The sequence below is a fragment of the Ornithodoros turicata genome, chromosome 4 (genome assembly GCF_037126465.1).
Source record: "Ornithodoros turicata isolate Travis chromosome 4, ASM3712646v1, whole genome shotgun sequence".
Taxonomy (NCBI): domain Eukaryota; kingdom Metazoa; phylum Arthropoda; class Arachnida; order Ixodida; family Argasidae; genus Ornithodoros; species Ornithodoros turicata.
The window spans coordinates 36,964,384-36,980,688 of record NC_088204.1 but is presented as its reverse complement, the minus strand read 5'-3'; the positions used below and the strand labels follow the sequence as shown (position 1 = coordinate 36,980,688).

General features: G+C 46.2%; 1 protein-coding gene across 1 annotated transcript in view; it reads left to right on the top strand.

Moving 5' to 3' along the window:
• Positions 1-5,010: 5,010 nt before the first annotated feature.
• LOC135393004 (uncharacterized) overlaps positions 5,011-16,305 on the top strand; it is a 204,616-nt gene continuing 193,321 nt past the window's right edge. The window contains exon 1 of the mRNA XM_064623605.1: positions 5,011-5,136. Within this exon, the coding sequence (XP_064479675.1) occupies positions 5,067-5,136 (70 nt within the window). The 5' untranslated portion in view covers positions 5,011-5,066. The remainder of the gene's footprint in view (positions 5,137-16,305) is intronic.

Here is a 16,305-nt window from a genome sequence, read left to right as displayed (position 1 = left end):
TTCTTCTACTTCCTCTTGGATTTTAGTGCGCATGGGTCGCGCGCATCAGCAGCTCGCTATTCTGTGGTTGTTCACCTGTGGTAGCATGGGAACGACAATTCCTAGCAGCGTTGTCTCTCGCCATACTAACATCAGAAGTAAACGCCCCGCGCCGTACACATAAAGCGTGTGGTCGACTGGAACTACTCGGAAACACGAGCAGACTAAAAATAACTTCCCACAAGTTAGCGAATTTGAAGTAAAATTATTCGTCGTCGAAGTCATTAGGAGGACCTAATCATGTGTTTCTCATAATCATGTGTGTGTCTGCTAGGTTCGTAGTTATATATTCATTAGAATATACCTGTACGAACGGGATATGCGGTTTCCACCGCATGATATGAAGCAACCCATCCATAATCATCCAAAAATAGTGTGCGCAGATACTCTGATGTGTTCACGAAAGATCTCGGCAATCTGTTTTGCGAAATATACACCCTATAGTATCGACATCCGCAGTGCCAGACCATGAGCGCTCAACACCCTGAAAGGTCTAATACATCGAGGAATGTGGGGGATCGTGTGCTATAGGTTTGCGCTCGACTGTTTTACACATGTGACGATTCTCCGTTAGATCTAACTGCTTTCTTCATCTTTCGTCGGTCCTTTCCACTGAACTGAGTAACTGCTCGAGTTGACATTAAAGAATCAGTACTGCAGGGCGTAGATATTCAGCGTGCGTTTATGTTAGATATATACAGGGTGTCTTTTTTTAGGCGATACAGATTTTTCATGAAAAAACTATAGGGGCTGTAGACATGCTGTTTTCACTTGTATCATCTCTGGGCCGGCGGACGTTCTTGGCCATGTGTTGCTCGACCGTCAAGTGACTAATTACCTAAAAATCGATAATTAACGTTTTAATCATAAAAGCTACGAAGTTGTCCCAATGAGAACATCTGTTCCTTTCGGTGACCTGATATCGTAGCCGTTTTCAGAACAAAAATCCGTTCGGTAGATCGTCCGGAAACAATTCGTGAAGGAACACCACTGTTTTCTTTATTTTGTTCATTGCGCATCTTCGGAGACGCGTCTTTCCTTCACCCCCAATGTAAGATGGTGAACCAGCTCTCAGCTGGTTTCAGGACTACACTACTACCGTAGTGTACCGTCAGGTACTACACTACCAGCCGAGCATGGACGAGCCACCCCGTGCGAAGGCACCGTTGTTGCTCGGTTATTCTGACGTCCAAAGCGTCACGCTGGTCTCGAAAGGGGGTTCCAAATACTTCGTCACGATTATTTGAGGTATGCAGTTGTTTATCCAATGAAGACGAAGGATAAGGTACACGACAAGTGCGACGAGTATTGGCCGATGGCAGAGAACTTTCACGACTTAACTTCGAAGTGATAACGTTGGAGAGTACACAGGAAACAAATTCAACCAGTACCTATTAAAGCACGAAATCAATTAACGATACCAGGAACGCCGCAACAAAACGCCGAGAGAATGAACCAAAAACTTGTCGACATGACGAGAAGCTTCTTAATTAATTCCGGCATAACCGACTCACTTTCGTATTTTATAGTCATGACATCCCCAACTTGTTGCAAACAAACCCGAAAAAATTTTGGAACATTCTCTCACCACCGAAATCTTATCACGTCACTTTAACGGATTCCTACGGGACTGTTCTAATGGATAATCCCAATGCCTTCCGAGTTTGCTTCGTTCTTCTCATCTGTATTCAATAATGATAGTTGAAGCATTCATCCCTCCTTATCAATGTATTTTACTGTATCAATGTCCCACATAGATATTACTACACATGACATTTGTAAAATAATCGAAAACATAAAACTGTCATCACCTGCTGGACCAGATGGAATTAAGTCCAATATATTATACAATATTAGACTGATAAAAAGTCAAATCCTCTGTTGCATATTCAGACGATCTCTTCATCTGTACACCCTGCCGAATGACTGTAAACAGCCATGGTCACCACAGTCTTTCCTTCTTCCTTTTGTTCAAGATGTTCTAACGATTTGTATTTGGGGAATGCCCCTCCTTCTACGGCACTATGCCTGAAGTATCACAAATAAATAAATAAATAAATACACAAGCTTGCACAAAACTACCGTCCGATTTCTATTACCTGCATACAATGTAACATTTTTGAGCATGTTGTACACTCTAACACGATAAAATCTCTTGAACAAAATAGTTTCTTCTATCATTTGCAACATGGATTCAGGAAAACTTCTCTTGTGAAACGCAGCTAGCTTGTTGTGATCATGACATTCTTTCTCATGCAGGCACCAACTCTAGAACTGACGTTGCATTCTTAGATTTCCGAAAAGCATTCGACATGGTGTCACGTAACAATCTTCTATACAGGGAGTCCTTTTCTTATACAGATTTTTCATGAAAAAAACTATAAGGGCTATAGCCATCTTGTTTTCACTTCTATCGTGTCTGGGCCGGCCGACGTTCTTGGCCATCTGTTGCTCAACCGTGGACTGACTAATTAGCTAACAATCGTTAGTAAACTTTTTAATTATAAAAGCTACAAGGTCGTCCCAATGAGAACACCTAGACCCTTCGGTCACCTGATACCGTTGGCGTTTGCAGAACAAAAATCCGTTCTATAGATTTTCCGCAAAAAAATTCGTGAAGGAACCCTACTTTTTCATCAGAAGCACTCCACTTCAGTTGGCTGCTTATAAACAGGGTGTTTAATTTTATGCAATACTACAAATGCAGTTTTTTTGCGGGTGTAAGCAAATATTTTGTGTGAGGTAGTATAGATGTGGAAGCTAATTTTTTTTTGTGAGATACCGTAGAACTGCCAGACAGCTACTTCATTAAAATGCATTAATTATATTTACTTAACTGCATTGCCAAATTGGAGCTTTTTGGGCTGTACCGAAATCAGCAGAATGTGAGGCAATTCTTGTTCATAGGACCACGTCACGTGCATTATTTATGGTGCAATTTTTCTTTTACAATGCCGAAAGCAAGGCGAAACTGTGGAAGAAGTGCAGGTACTACGCTACCAGTTCTTTTTGAGAGCCAAGTGCTTCGACTAAAATGTGCCTGGTTTGTGTAACAGCTGGCTGCGGTCCAGATACGTAGTAATGCCGTGGGGAGTCAAACTGCAATCAGCTCGATCAAGCAGTCATTTCAAATTTTGGCAAATTTCATCACAACACAAGACCATTTGATATACGTGGTGGTTGGACTTCCATCTCATCTTGTGTACGTGTTCGACTGAGCCCAAGTACATTAGTTGCAGAATTTTTGAAAAAAAAAAAGAGTTCAAACAAGGACTGCCTCCCTTTATGCTATCACGGATTTGCCGAAAGAGTTTAAATGAGAAAATATTGATGAATTTTCATTTCACATCTAGTGGTTCGGTATATCTCACTAAATAGCAAGTCTGCTTGGACGTAGAATGCACCTGCAAACTCTGCATCAATGCTCTCATCATAGCTTTTAGATGAACCGCTGTACTGAAGGAAAATAATGCTTTTTTTTTTGCATGTTTTGTATCATCCATGTTTGTGTTTCCATTTTAAAATGAGTGCAGTATGCAGCTCACTTTTTGTATTTTGTTTCCTATAGCACTAAGAGTGGATGTTTATCATGTCTAGAACGTCATGTCTAGACTTCAGCTAATATTTGTGAATATAGGTTGCAATCGTCATTTTTATGTATGTACATGCGCTTTGTCTTTTCAGGGGAGACACGTGGAAGATACCCTTTTGCATCAGATACTCAACTGAAGAGGAGCCCCTCCTCGTTGCTCTCAATCGAATCAAAAGTAGTACAAATAAAAAGCATCTTCCTCATATGCCTGTTTTATGTGCTTGCATGCAACATTTATGGCGCTCAAGGCACACGACACACCTTTAAAGGAATTCTAAAGAAAAGCGGTAAAAACTCTCTCATTAGATGCTCGTTAGAGTTTCTATAGAATTACGGTGGCCAATATTCCGTAAAAACTTAATAGGGACACGTCAGGATTTCATAAGGATCTCAATAGACTCTCTGTAGAGCATTTAATGCGTCTATAGAGTCAATACAATAGACTTTCTCTAGAAAATCCCCAAAGGCCCAGACACGCTCAAAATGCCATGCTGTTGCGCTCATTCCCCATAAGTCAGCGATTTGATTTTACTGCTTGTTGCTTTGCTTATATTCTAGAAGTTTGAAATTGTTCATAAGTTTTGAGAAAGTTTAGAAATAAAAGCTGTATTCATTCCAACTTGTGTGTGTGTGTGATGTTTATGGTATAATAAACTATAGAATTTACTTGGGCAACTGAAGTACATCAAACCGGTTTACGATCCAGTTTATGTTAACTCGAACCGGTTTGAACCGATAAAAATGCAAGCTGGAGCTGAACCGGAACAGAACCTTTATCCGCGAATGTCCGTGAACCTGAACCGAACGGATAAACGTTTCGGTTCGGCACTCTTCCCCCAAGGTCTGTGAGGGTGAGGGAGAGGGCTTGCGCTTATGAGGGCCGTGAGGGTGTGGGCAAGTGAGGGCATGTGCCTGTGAGGGCCATGAGGGTGAGCGTGAAAATGCCCACCTATGGCCGATTGACATGTGTGCTCCACATGTGTGGTGTCTTTTCGTGTTCTTGTCCTCGTCAGCCTAATCCAAACAATTATGCCTCCGTCCAGAGTGAATGCCTTGTTCCAGTCCCACTTTTGACCTCACTGTCCTGATCATTCCCATCTTCTAAACCCCCTTTTGTTCAAGTTAACCGTGAGAGAGAATGTGGTGTAGTGCGTGAAATCCGCGTATGAAATCATTCGCCTCAGCACTGTTCAACACAGGAACATCAAATAGTCGTCTAGTAATGAGAACAATGTGAACGTATATGCTACTGAATTAAGCTTACGCGGTGTACGCCGTTTATAAAGTATATATATGAACTTATTAGGACATCGTAATTCAAACTCAGACTCATACTCGAATGAGCAGTGCCATAGTCACTGTCATTGTAATCGCCGACCTCGCGAGGCGCTATCTTTTGAGACATTTCGTCGCCTGTTTCTATTGCTGCACGAATATGCCATCGAACACCAGAAGGGCATCGAGCACGGAAGCGGCAGGAAACACTAAGGCACCGGACGGGAATGGTAAGGATTTTCATGCTGGTAGTTCTGTGGCAGGGCATACGGCTTTCAACAATCAGTGAGGGCCTGCAAAAGTGAAACCGGTCTGGAAGTCTGGAAGTGAGCGATAGTTGTGCAATTGTGTGCGCTAGGAGCCCTTTAGGATACAGTTCCGTATCGGAACCGCCGGGTTCTTAACGAGGTTCTTATGACCAGTCGCTGGCAAGAATTCATGACCCCATGGGATTCCTTTTGCCGTACACGGTGTCAGCAAAAGTCCTGCTTCAAGAAATATGGAAACAAGGTGTGGATTGGGACAGTCAACTGCCCAAGGATCTCAATGACAAGTGCACTACATGGCATGACGAAAGGCCAATATCTACAAGACATAACTATACCTAGCTGCTATTTCGCCAATATAAATACGTACGAATGGCCACAGCTACACTTTTTCTCGGACGCCAGCCCTGTGGCGTATGGAACAGCTGTTTACCTGCGTCTTGACGACGGATCGAACGGACGTAACACTCGACTACTGTTCGCCAAATCGAGAATCGCGCCCATGAAACCGGTCACGCTTGCCCGGCTCGAACTTCTTGTTGCATTAATGTCGTCTCGCTTCGCACGGTACCTACGGGACAACTTTAAGCTTGCGCACACTGCACATTTCTAGACGGACGCCCCATTGTACTGCACTGGATACGAGGCGACCCAACACGCTAGCCGCAGTTCGTACGCAACAGAATCTTGGAAATTCAGGAAGAGACTGACAAAGAAGGATGGCGCTACACTCTTAAAAATGAACTTCACCACATAGCACGGTCCTAGCCAACCATCAACCCGAATGACAACGTTCTCGCCCTAGATTTGTTGAAAACGGGAGGCGGAGCCTATTTTGTGCTCATTATGCACGGCACAGAATAGGCTCCGCCTCCCGTTTTCAACAAATTAGGGGCGAGAACCTTGTCATTCGGGATGATTGTTGCCTAGGACAGTGCTATGTGGTGAAGTTCATTTTTAAGAGTGACAAGTGCCGACATATCAGTACTTCAGGTGACATGCCCGCAACCCGTTAAGTGTGTGGAAAATTTCAGCAGCATAAACAGTCTTCAGTGAATAACGGCATGGACCTTTCGGTTCGTAAAGAACGCAAGAGGGCAGCAGGAGCAAAGAGGCCCCCTAGGAACAACCGAAGTCGTGTCAGCTGAACGTTATTTGATCGGACAGGTACAACTTTCAGCCTTCATGGATGAGATTCATGCTCTAAGACACAACAAGCCGGCTCCTCAAACCTCGAAGATACATGATCTTTGACCGTTCCTTGACGAAAATAGAATCCTTCGGGTTGGGGGACGGATCACAGCAAGCCCATTAGCGTTGTCTCAACGTCACCCTATAGTAATCCCGGCACACTCGCACTACGGCTTTTGATTACAAAGTCACATCGTCAGGTACTTCACTCTGGAGTGCGCGACACTTTAGTACAAGTAAGAGAGAGATTTTGGATCCCACGGGTGCGTCAACAGAACAAGCAGGTTATACGATGTTGCGTGACATGCCAATAGAACCATGCGAGACGCATTATGCAGCCTGACGCCCAAATTCCGGCAGATCGCGTAAATATGGTCCATCCGTTTCAGGTTGATCCGACCAGGTCAATATTCTCGATTTGCCGACCAGTAGTCGAGCATTACGCGCAAACCGCATGGAGCGTATTTGCCAGCCGAACTAAAGCGGAGCGTGCAACCGAACGGCAGAACAATAGGCACAAAGCCGAAACGCTCATATCTGGCGGGATAGAAATTTCGGCAGTGACGAGCGGAGCGGAATCGGGCCAACCAGTCAGCAGCGAGAGGAGCGTGCACGCGACCGCCCTCAAGCAAGGCGGGCACAGCACATAAACAGAAAACATGGCTGCCTGATTCGTGGTGTGCGGTGTTGAACGCTTGGAGCGTGAAGATGGACGAGTACAATGACGTGACGAATCATTTATTCTGGACAGAACTCGCGGACGAAAGTGCATTTACGTGTTTAAGCAAATATATTTATACTCATCGAAGAGCGGTAAGGATTGGTTCCGTTTCCCTCGATGGCGTAATCGACAAAACAAATTTTAGCGAGTTTTTAAAGAATATATATGTGAATCAATAAACTTTTTTGACAGTACGCTTCGTGTGTGTGTCGCCTTTCTTCATGGTGTCATGCGCTTACGATGACTCGAGTCCCGGTTTGACGCCTCGCGTATTTGTATGTGACTGAAATTGGAATGTGACTGAAGCTGGCTGTCATATTTTATCGCTGCTGCTTCCAGCACATGATCGCCACTGTCATGTATACTCAGTCTGACTATGTTACCATGATAACCTAATATCGCGAAGCAAAGTAAGCGACTAGCAGCGTGTCCAGCAACAAGGAGCCTGACCAGCTGGAACCAGGCGAAGCCAGAAGCGCCTCGGCGACGCGCGGGTGCACAAAAGAGGGCGCGCATCTTGACAGCTCGAAGTTTTACGAAAGTGGAAACAGATGATATTGCGTGTTACCATCAGCATAGCTACAACGCAACTAGTATATGTACGTACATATGTCTCTACTGCGTTCACAAGCAAGGAGTTGACGCGTCACCATGCCAACCATGCCAACCACGGTTGCAAGAGCTCTGCTCACGTCCCGCGCTGTTCGTCAGAGACAACGCAGGCCCATTTCGGTTGTAAAATACGCTCCATGCGGTTAGCGCCTTCCGTCCGTTCGCTCCGTCGTCAAGACGCAGGTAAACAGCTGTTCCATACGCCACGGTATGGCGTCCGAGAAAAAGTGTAGCTGTGGCCGTTCGTACGTATTTATATTGGCGAAATAGCAGCGAGGTATAGTTATGTCTTGTAGATATTGCCTTTCGTCATGCCATGTAGTGAACTTGTCATTGAGGTCCTTGCATGGGCAGTTGACTGTCCCAATCCACACCTCGTTTCCACGTTCTTGAAGCAGCACTTTTGCTGACACCGTGTGCGGCAAAAGGAATCCCATTGAGCCATAGATTCTTACCTGCGACTGTAACGCTTGTCGTATCGTTAGGCATGTGTTGGCTTCTTCTGAAGGAGCCGGGAGAGGAATGGTCAGTGTTTCGGTTTCCTGATTCCACGCCATGCCAAGTATCTTTGTGACGTTCCCGATTAAGACAGCGTCGGCGTCGGATTTAAATTTCTTGCGCATACGATCACTGTTCGGACCCCAGTTTTGGAGTTTCATTGATGCCTCGGTAAAAAGGTCTTGGGCCTGAACGTATAGTTCCTCAGCTTCCTGTACGTCCTGTGCTCCGATGATGACGTCGTCAACGTATATGGAGGTTTCAAGCTTGTTTGCAATGTGGATATCGCTGTGCGACATTTGAACTCCTGAACACCTGAACTCTATAGACTGTTTAAATTCAATCAGAACCATTCCGTGTCGTGCGTTGTGGTTCTCGCTGGCGGGGACATGCCTATGATGTCGAGATTCCAGATGCGTTCCATCATATCAGTTACTTCTTCCTGGTGTACGGAGCTCACATTCAACTCGGTGACGCTGTGACAACCAGCTGTCTTTATCTTGTTTTTGGACGAGTACGACCCTTGTAGTGTCCATGCAAGAGTGGTTTTTACCGCTGGAATGCAGTGGTAAAGATGATGAATTCTGCCTGTTACAAAGTCCCAGTAATGATCTGATCCAATCAATAATTGTATCGGTAAGGAATATGGGCTGCCATTGTGAGGTTCCGTTCTTGCAGTCGCTCATGTGTTACTCTGGGAGGGGCTTCGAGAACTTTGAACGGTGCAGATTTTTTCAACGACCAAAGCCAGTACGCTATGGTGTCCTGTCCCCGAATGTGACCGAAGGGGCACTTCGGTTCACTTTCGGGTAACCACACATCCGTAACCATGACACGTCGCACCCGCGGGATCAGACCCGCATCCGCAGAAATGTCATAGGTGCAACCCGCATCCGCACACGCACATTCCGACGGGTACCCGCATAGCCGCAGGTGCAGCCGCAGCCCAATGCGTATACGCGTTGTTTCAGTTATGCCCTGTGATCGTCACAGAACGAAATTATTTATTTATGCTGGGGATACTGTTCTTTGGCGAGCCACCTTCCAACAGTCAGACACTGTGGGGACAGTTCACATGGTTGTCAGCTTACTAACGCGAAACGTACCAGTCGTCGTGTCGAAAGATAGCTAAAATTAGCCCTATGTGTCAAACATAGCCAAAAAGTGACCATAACAACAACTGTATTTTGTGATGATGAATGGGTAGTTTCATCGCCAGGGCATTAGGCGATATCCTACCTCATTCTTTATTGCCCACGCTACCAACCTTCCCGAACCGCACATTCCATGTCTCATAATCAGCTGGACTCTCGCCCTCCCTCCTTCTCTCTCTCTCAAAGAGTAAACATGGAATGCGATGCCAGTAAACGACACATCTGTCAACATCTCGGGAGGACTGAATATGGAACGTCTTGGAAAATATTTATGGCACGATGTTCGTGGAAAGTCGGGTCGTACACCAAAACCCGACATGCTAGTTTTATGCCTGGGGATGCTGCGGGTATACCCGTGTAATTCACGGAGGCAGTGCGGGTCTACCCGCAGCTTATACCCGATAAATGTGTACGCGCGAAGAACAAACTTGCGCGGATACCCGCGGGTGTACCCGCACCGCTCTCATCTTTGTCTATAGTTCCCATTCGCTTCCCATAGCTCCATAGCTTCCCATTCGCTTTTTGAAACTGCAGAATCGGCCGTTTGGGTCGGGCACAGACTCGCTAGTCCCTATCGAGAGACAGAAGTAGATACATCAGGACGAAAGTATAAGCACATGAAACATCGTGTAAATGCGGTTACAATGCGGCTGGTATGTGTACATAGCCGTTTAAATATATCGCCGACATATCACGAAGCCAATGTGACAGGGTGCAGGTACTGAAAAAAAATGGAAAAGGAAGAGGGGAAAAGGCCTTCTTTCAGTGTTTTCTCCGGAAATATGTTCTGTTCAACTTTTGTTTTTTGTTTTCGTGTTGTTGTTTTTTTTGTTCCGTGTTAGCATCGAGAAGCAACTCTGGCTATGAGCGGTGTACAGATGTGGACACATACCGTGAGGACAGCAGGAAGGGGTGGGAGACACGGGTGGGGAAATGGTTTATAAACTACTCAACAATCAAAACTGCCACCTGGAAAACTGCTCAAAATTTGCAACACAATCCGTGCGCCGGCTGTGCTGTCTTGGTGTTTTCCCTCGGACGCTTTAAAGGCTGAACCGCATGCCATGAAAAACTAACAGAACACTGCGCGAACCGAAATCAGTACCGAACCTTTTTCGGCGCATCACCGCATGCTACTGATGTGGAAGACGAAGTTCGACGGCAGACTTCTAACATTTAGGCAAATCTCCTTTCAACCTTACTGCTCAATCAGATAATGCCTGTGTAGGGTAATTCCCTATCCTCTATAGGGCAAGGTGAGACACGATGCAAGTCGCGACATTTTTGGCTCGACGCCGCCCGTCTTAGAGATGTGTTGCTCCATGCGCTTGAACATTTTACTAATAGGTGGCTCTGCATCTCCGCTTTATTGCACGTGAGAATTGTCCTGGTTGGTGTTTGCGTTGAAGAGAAAAAAATCAGTCACTTCTGCCTGGAATATAAAGGCCCACAAAAAAGTTGCGAATTTCTGCATCCTGTGCAGCACCGTTTCGGAAGCTTATTCTGTCAATGTTAGTCCACATCCTATTTCTTTAATCGTTCATCTACTGGCTTTACCTTTCCCGCTTGGATTGTAAAAACAAGTTTCTGTAGTTCATTACCACGGCGTGTCTCACCTTGCCGCACGCGATGCCTCGTCTTGCCCCGAAGATTGGGGCAAGATGAGACAATCTGCATTCTTGAAATTCTTGTTCCGTGCTTATTTTAGACCGGCTAAATTCATTTTGCAGTTACAAGTAAGAAGCTCTGCGAATATGCCTATGGCTAGCTTTCCTTTTGCTTTTCTTTTTTGAAGATCACGAAAAATAAAAAAATAATATACAGTTGCAAATTTCCGTCTCATCTTGCCCCACTTTACCCTACATAGTAGGAGAAAATGGCTGCGTCTACTAGAACAGCGCTGGCAGCAGATGCAAATGATGGGCGCTGTTAGGCGCAGCACTTGCTGATTTAGTAGACGTGTTTCGGTCTCCGCTGAGATGACGGCTGCGCTGTAGACGAGGAAAATGAAGATCTTTGCCTGGGTGGTGTGGTTTCCACAGTCAATATAAAACAAACGATTGAGCAAGAAGCTGAGGACTTGTATGCAAATGTGTATCCAAATGAATTCTTGCAAATATGTCTCGTATGAAAATAAAGAAGCCATTGTGCTGCACATCGAACACCATTTCTTCCCCCGCGATTCCAGTACGTTCCTGCCAGAGGCTTAGCCACAACTCCAAGATGGGGGGAGGGGGGCTCGTTACCCCTCCCCCCACGCAGCTGATATCCTGGGGACGCTCACATACTAATACTTGTGCATACAGCGAGATTGGGTATCATATGCGGTGTCATGAGTGGTTAGACCGCATGACGCGATTTAACGTCTCACAGTATTCATGCATGCTGGCTGCTGAGGTAGACGCCGGTAAATGCAAGAACTGTTGCTATCGTCACGCGGGACCCCCACCCCTCCCCATATAAATTTCTTTTCCCTGATTTGCACGATTTCCGTGGGTCGGCTTGTGGCTTTTAGGGAGGCTCGATTCACCCCCGCCCCCTGCCAAACGTCAGTGTAACATTACACTTTTATGGCACCGGGCTATTATCTAAGGTGGGACGCTGGACTTAACAAGCTAGCAGAGAAGCACAAACCAAGAGAAAAGACCAACAAACCAACAAAAAACAAACCAGTTTATAAATTCCAGGTTTGAGTCATTTTACTTCCTGTGACGATACCAGTGCATTGATCAGCGATTCCTCTGGCGCATGTATGCAAACTGTAACCAGCCCGGCGGTCGAAATGGACGCCTTTTCAAACGACGCGGGTAAAGCTTCTCTATCGTCTGCTAGTGTGACGTCACGCAGCATAGCAGAAGCGCGCATCACCTCCCAACCCGCTGCCCGCGCTGCTCAGCGGGAGCAGCGGGCCTGTCGCAGCAGGTTGTCCACCAAACAAGCGCGCTGCTCTAGTGGACGGAAATTAGACATCCACTGGCCGCGCTGACAGCGGCGCTGCTTTAGTAGACGAAACCATCGCAAACATGGCTGCAGTCAACCAGCTTGGCACGTCATTGGTTCCCCTTCCGGCTACCCTGTAATGGACTGCCTGGCTCTGACAGATTCGGCCGGATGCGGCCCAGCTTCGGTTCGGGTTCCCAATTTCGGTTGGGAAAGAATTCGGAGGTTTTTCGGACACTGCAGTTCAAGCATAAGACAAATGTCGGACCCAGGATGCATGGTTCACCTCTGAGCAACATTCCGGCAGGCGGGTAGCTTCCGATATAACATGCAGCCGACGCCGCAACCACCAAAATACAAAGATACGTTTCCGGCGAAGTATAATGCGTAAACGAGGCCAAAATATATTTAAAAAAAAACATATGCCTCTTTGGGCTACACCGAATAACAGATATTCCCCATTTCATTTGCATGAAGAACAACTCATTGAACAACAAATCAATCAATAATTCATTCTTTTTAAGTCTTCCTGAAACGGATATTTCAGAAAGCCGTTCTTTATATCAATTTTTTGTCGCTTATATTTTCTGCTCCTTTGTTTACAAATAGTGCTGGCCAAACCATTTTCATAAGCAGGAGAGGCTGCGTATTATGAGTCAGAACATGCTATCACAAGCGAACACATCCGTAACCACATGATACAATGAAAGTTACACACGAGAAGAAAGGTAACGCTACAGATAAAAAAGCATAATGCGCAGGCAAGCTGGTGGGCTAGATCCATGTCGGTGAAAGCCTGAGCATTGGGCACAACAACACTCAACAACCAGGTCGTGTGAGCCCGTGAACTCGTTACGTCTTGCTTATTGAGTGTTGTTATGCCCAAGCTCAGGCTTTCATCGTCATAGATAGGTACCCGAGAAAAAATTGGAAGGAAAAAAAAAAACTTTCGAGTCACCGTTCGCACAAGATTTGCTCTCTAATGTTCTCTGATAAAAGTCGTAGTAAATACGAATTTTGGATATTGTACATCCCTATGCGCAAGTCGCGCGTTAGGGGACGCACTGTTAAGCAGGGTTCACACTAGTGCGTTGTGCTGCGTGTGGGCGCCTGCGTGCGTACGCGTGCGTTGTAAGCAATCCGTTCCACTCTTCACATACCTGCGTCCGAATGCGTGCGTCACCAAACCGTAAGCCAATGAGCGCCGAGCTGGATTTCCACTCCGGTGGCCGCCATGTTGAAAACAGTCTCGCAGAGAGAAACCTACTGCGCACACTCGGAAGGTGGCCTCGCGATTCGTGCTCCGCTTGCGGGCTGCTGCGTGCGTCGGAAAAAGTTGAGCTCGGGCGAACTCCTTGCGTTCTGCTGCGGGAGGTCGCGCGCGTATCTGTTGTCACGGTAAGCAGCGCCCGCACGCATCCGCACGGAGCAGAACGCACTAGTGTGAACTATGGGCAGAAACACGGTAGGGGGAAAAGAGAAATAATAGAAGAGAAATAAGAGAAATAAAGAGAAACTCCGACTTCCCAGATTCCCTCGTCACGCTTTTTCTAGTGTTCTCTCCCCATACCGGAAGGCCACACCAGAAGAGCAAACACGAGCAATCGAGGGGCCGTGGTACAGTAGTCTTGTGTGAGGCCTTATTCATTGTCTTTAACCAATCCGGTGCGCACCACACCGAATGAGTTTCTAATGGGTTCCGTCTACCGATTCGAATGGTCGCTGGTTGGAACCAAGTTGAGGTCGACCGGCACATGATGGCCTTGTACGGGTTGCCTAGACACGCTGAACTACGAGGGACAAACAATCATGCAATGCTATGTCCTTCGATTTAATAGCACGTTAAAGAACCATCAGGATTATAACGCTGGTCACTCACGCAATCAGTGAGGGGGGGATTTTAACCACGTTTGCGAATTGATATTCATTCGAACATCTTTTGCGTACTGTATAATTGAAGGAACTAAGAGTGGCGGGTTAGAGAGCGCGCAATCTCAATATGCAGTTCCTTGAATCAAGTTGAGTGTACATTGCGATTGCTATCGAGCAGACCTCTCGACCGTTCATGTGTCTGCTTATTACAGCTCCACGTGGCGCAAGGGCTCAGGAGGAGGAGCAGCGCTCACGTACGTACTTACGGGCGCTCGCAATTAACCTTGAGGGAACCTTGAACTTTCACTGTACAGGGTGTTTCCCCTAACGTGTTAGAAAAATCTCCGAAAAGATAATTTTCTCTGAACACTAGGGGGTCAACTGTAATTGTCCCCCGCGAATTTTCGCCACGACTTTCGACCACTCTGATCAACGTTCTGTCGAAACCAATTGAATTTTCAGAGTCGAGCTTTTTGAAAGTTAAAAGGTTGAAACTTACATTTGGTTGTTTGCTTGTTTCACGGAAACAAAGCGTATATCAGATTTACCCTAATTCCGTTACTGAATACAGTCAGTTTCAGAATTGTGCTAGCTGGAACAAAAAAGAAGAGGGATCCTGGTGGTTGAGTGGACCTAGAGGTCGTTTTGGACCTTTCGGGGCCCCTTTGGGAAAGCAACATACCAATTTGGCCCCTGGTTCCCATAGACGGGTGGTCCTGGAAGGCCCAGCCAGGACTATTCAGCTAGTCGCCACCTCCCAGTTTCATCACTTTCTTTTTATGTCTCTTCACTTCTCGTCTTTCCTTTCCCCCTTCTTTGTCGGCGAGGATCAACCTTGTGCAGTTCTTTCTCTTGAAGCCTGCACCACGGTATAGTGCAGAGGTCGGTGATTAGCGTGCGGGACACGTTCCCTAAGTTAGGCTCCATGATTTGCGACACACGTGATGCGCTGAGTAGTAATATTTCTTTATACCGGGTGTCCCACCGAAATCTCTCGGCTGGATAATTCGTGAACAGGTGAGGCCATCGAAGAATTGTTTTTGGTAAACATCCTTGGGGCATCAGCTACACTCTTAAAAATGAACTTCACCGCATAGCACTCTCCTAGCCAACCATCATCCCGAATGACAACGTTCTCGCCCCTAATTTGTTGAAAACGGGAGGCGGAGCCTATTTTGTGCCGTGCATAATGAGCACAAAATAGGCTCCGCCTCCCGTTTTCAAAAAATCAAGGGCGAGAACGTTGTCATTCGGGTTGCTAGGACCGTGCTATGTGGTGAAGTTCATTTTTAAGAGTGTATGGATTGAGTAGTGAGCGGCGGCTCATTTGCATACGCTCACTAATAAAATAAACATCCTGACTTTAAAATTTTACTTCGCATGCTTACGGAACCTCTGTTTTACGCATCGGGACCTTCAGCGAGAAATATTGCAAGAAAAAAACGTATCGACACTTAATGATTTTTCCGAGTGATTAATCGGTTTCGGTTTACATATTTCTTGCGCGGAGCAGCGCACCAATGTGCTCTTGGGATCAGCTATCCGGCTGTCAATTTCGTGTTCATTCGCCTGGTTCACGCACGGGGGCGACGGAAGATTAGGAACAGCCGAAGAGATGCTTTAAAGGGACCGAAAAGTGAAAAATAACCCCCATATTTTTGCCCACTGTCGTGCACAACATCATTGTTTGATAAGACACAGAAAGCATTACTTCTCAATTCGGCATATTTTTTACGTATCAATATCTTGAAGATTGCCGTAACATGGACGGTGCTGCCAACAAACGGCGAAAAGGAGAAACTTGGGTTTCGGCGGTTTCCGGTCCAGGGCTCCCAGGGATTGGTCAATCCTTACCACGTGAGAACTAATTTTATAGAGAACAGAGTTGACGCACAGGATCTTACAGCTAAACGACATTTTAAAAATGACGCTCACTTCCATAGTTTCTACGTTAATCAAGCATTCAGCTACTTCGCCGCTACGGGCTACGATCCACCGCGCCATCTGCAAGGCCGTCTGTGTTATCGCGTTTAGTGTTTACGTCGTGGGTGGTCATGTTGGTCGCGCGAAATAGTAAGTGGAAGTAAATGACATGTTCGGTGGCTGCTATGTCACGTATTCGGGATACCTACATATGCGTGGTGT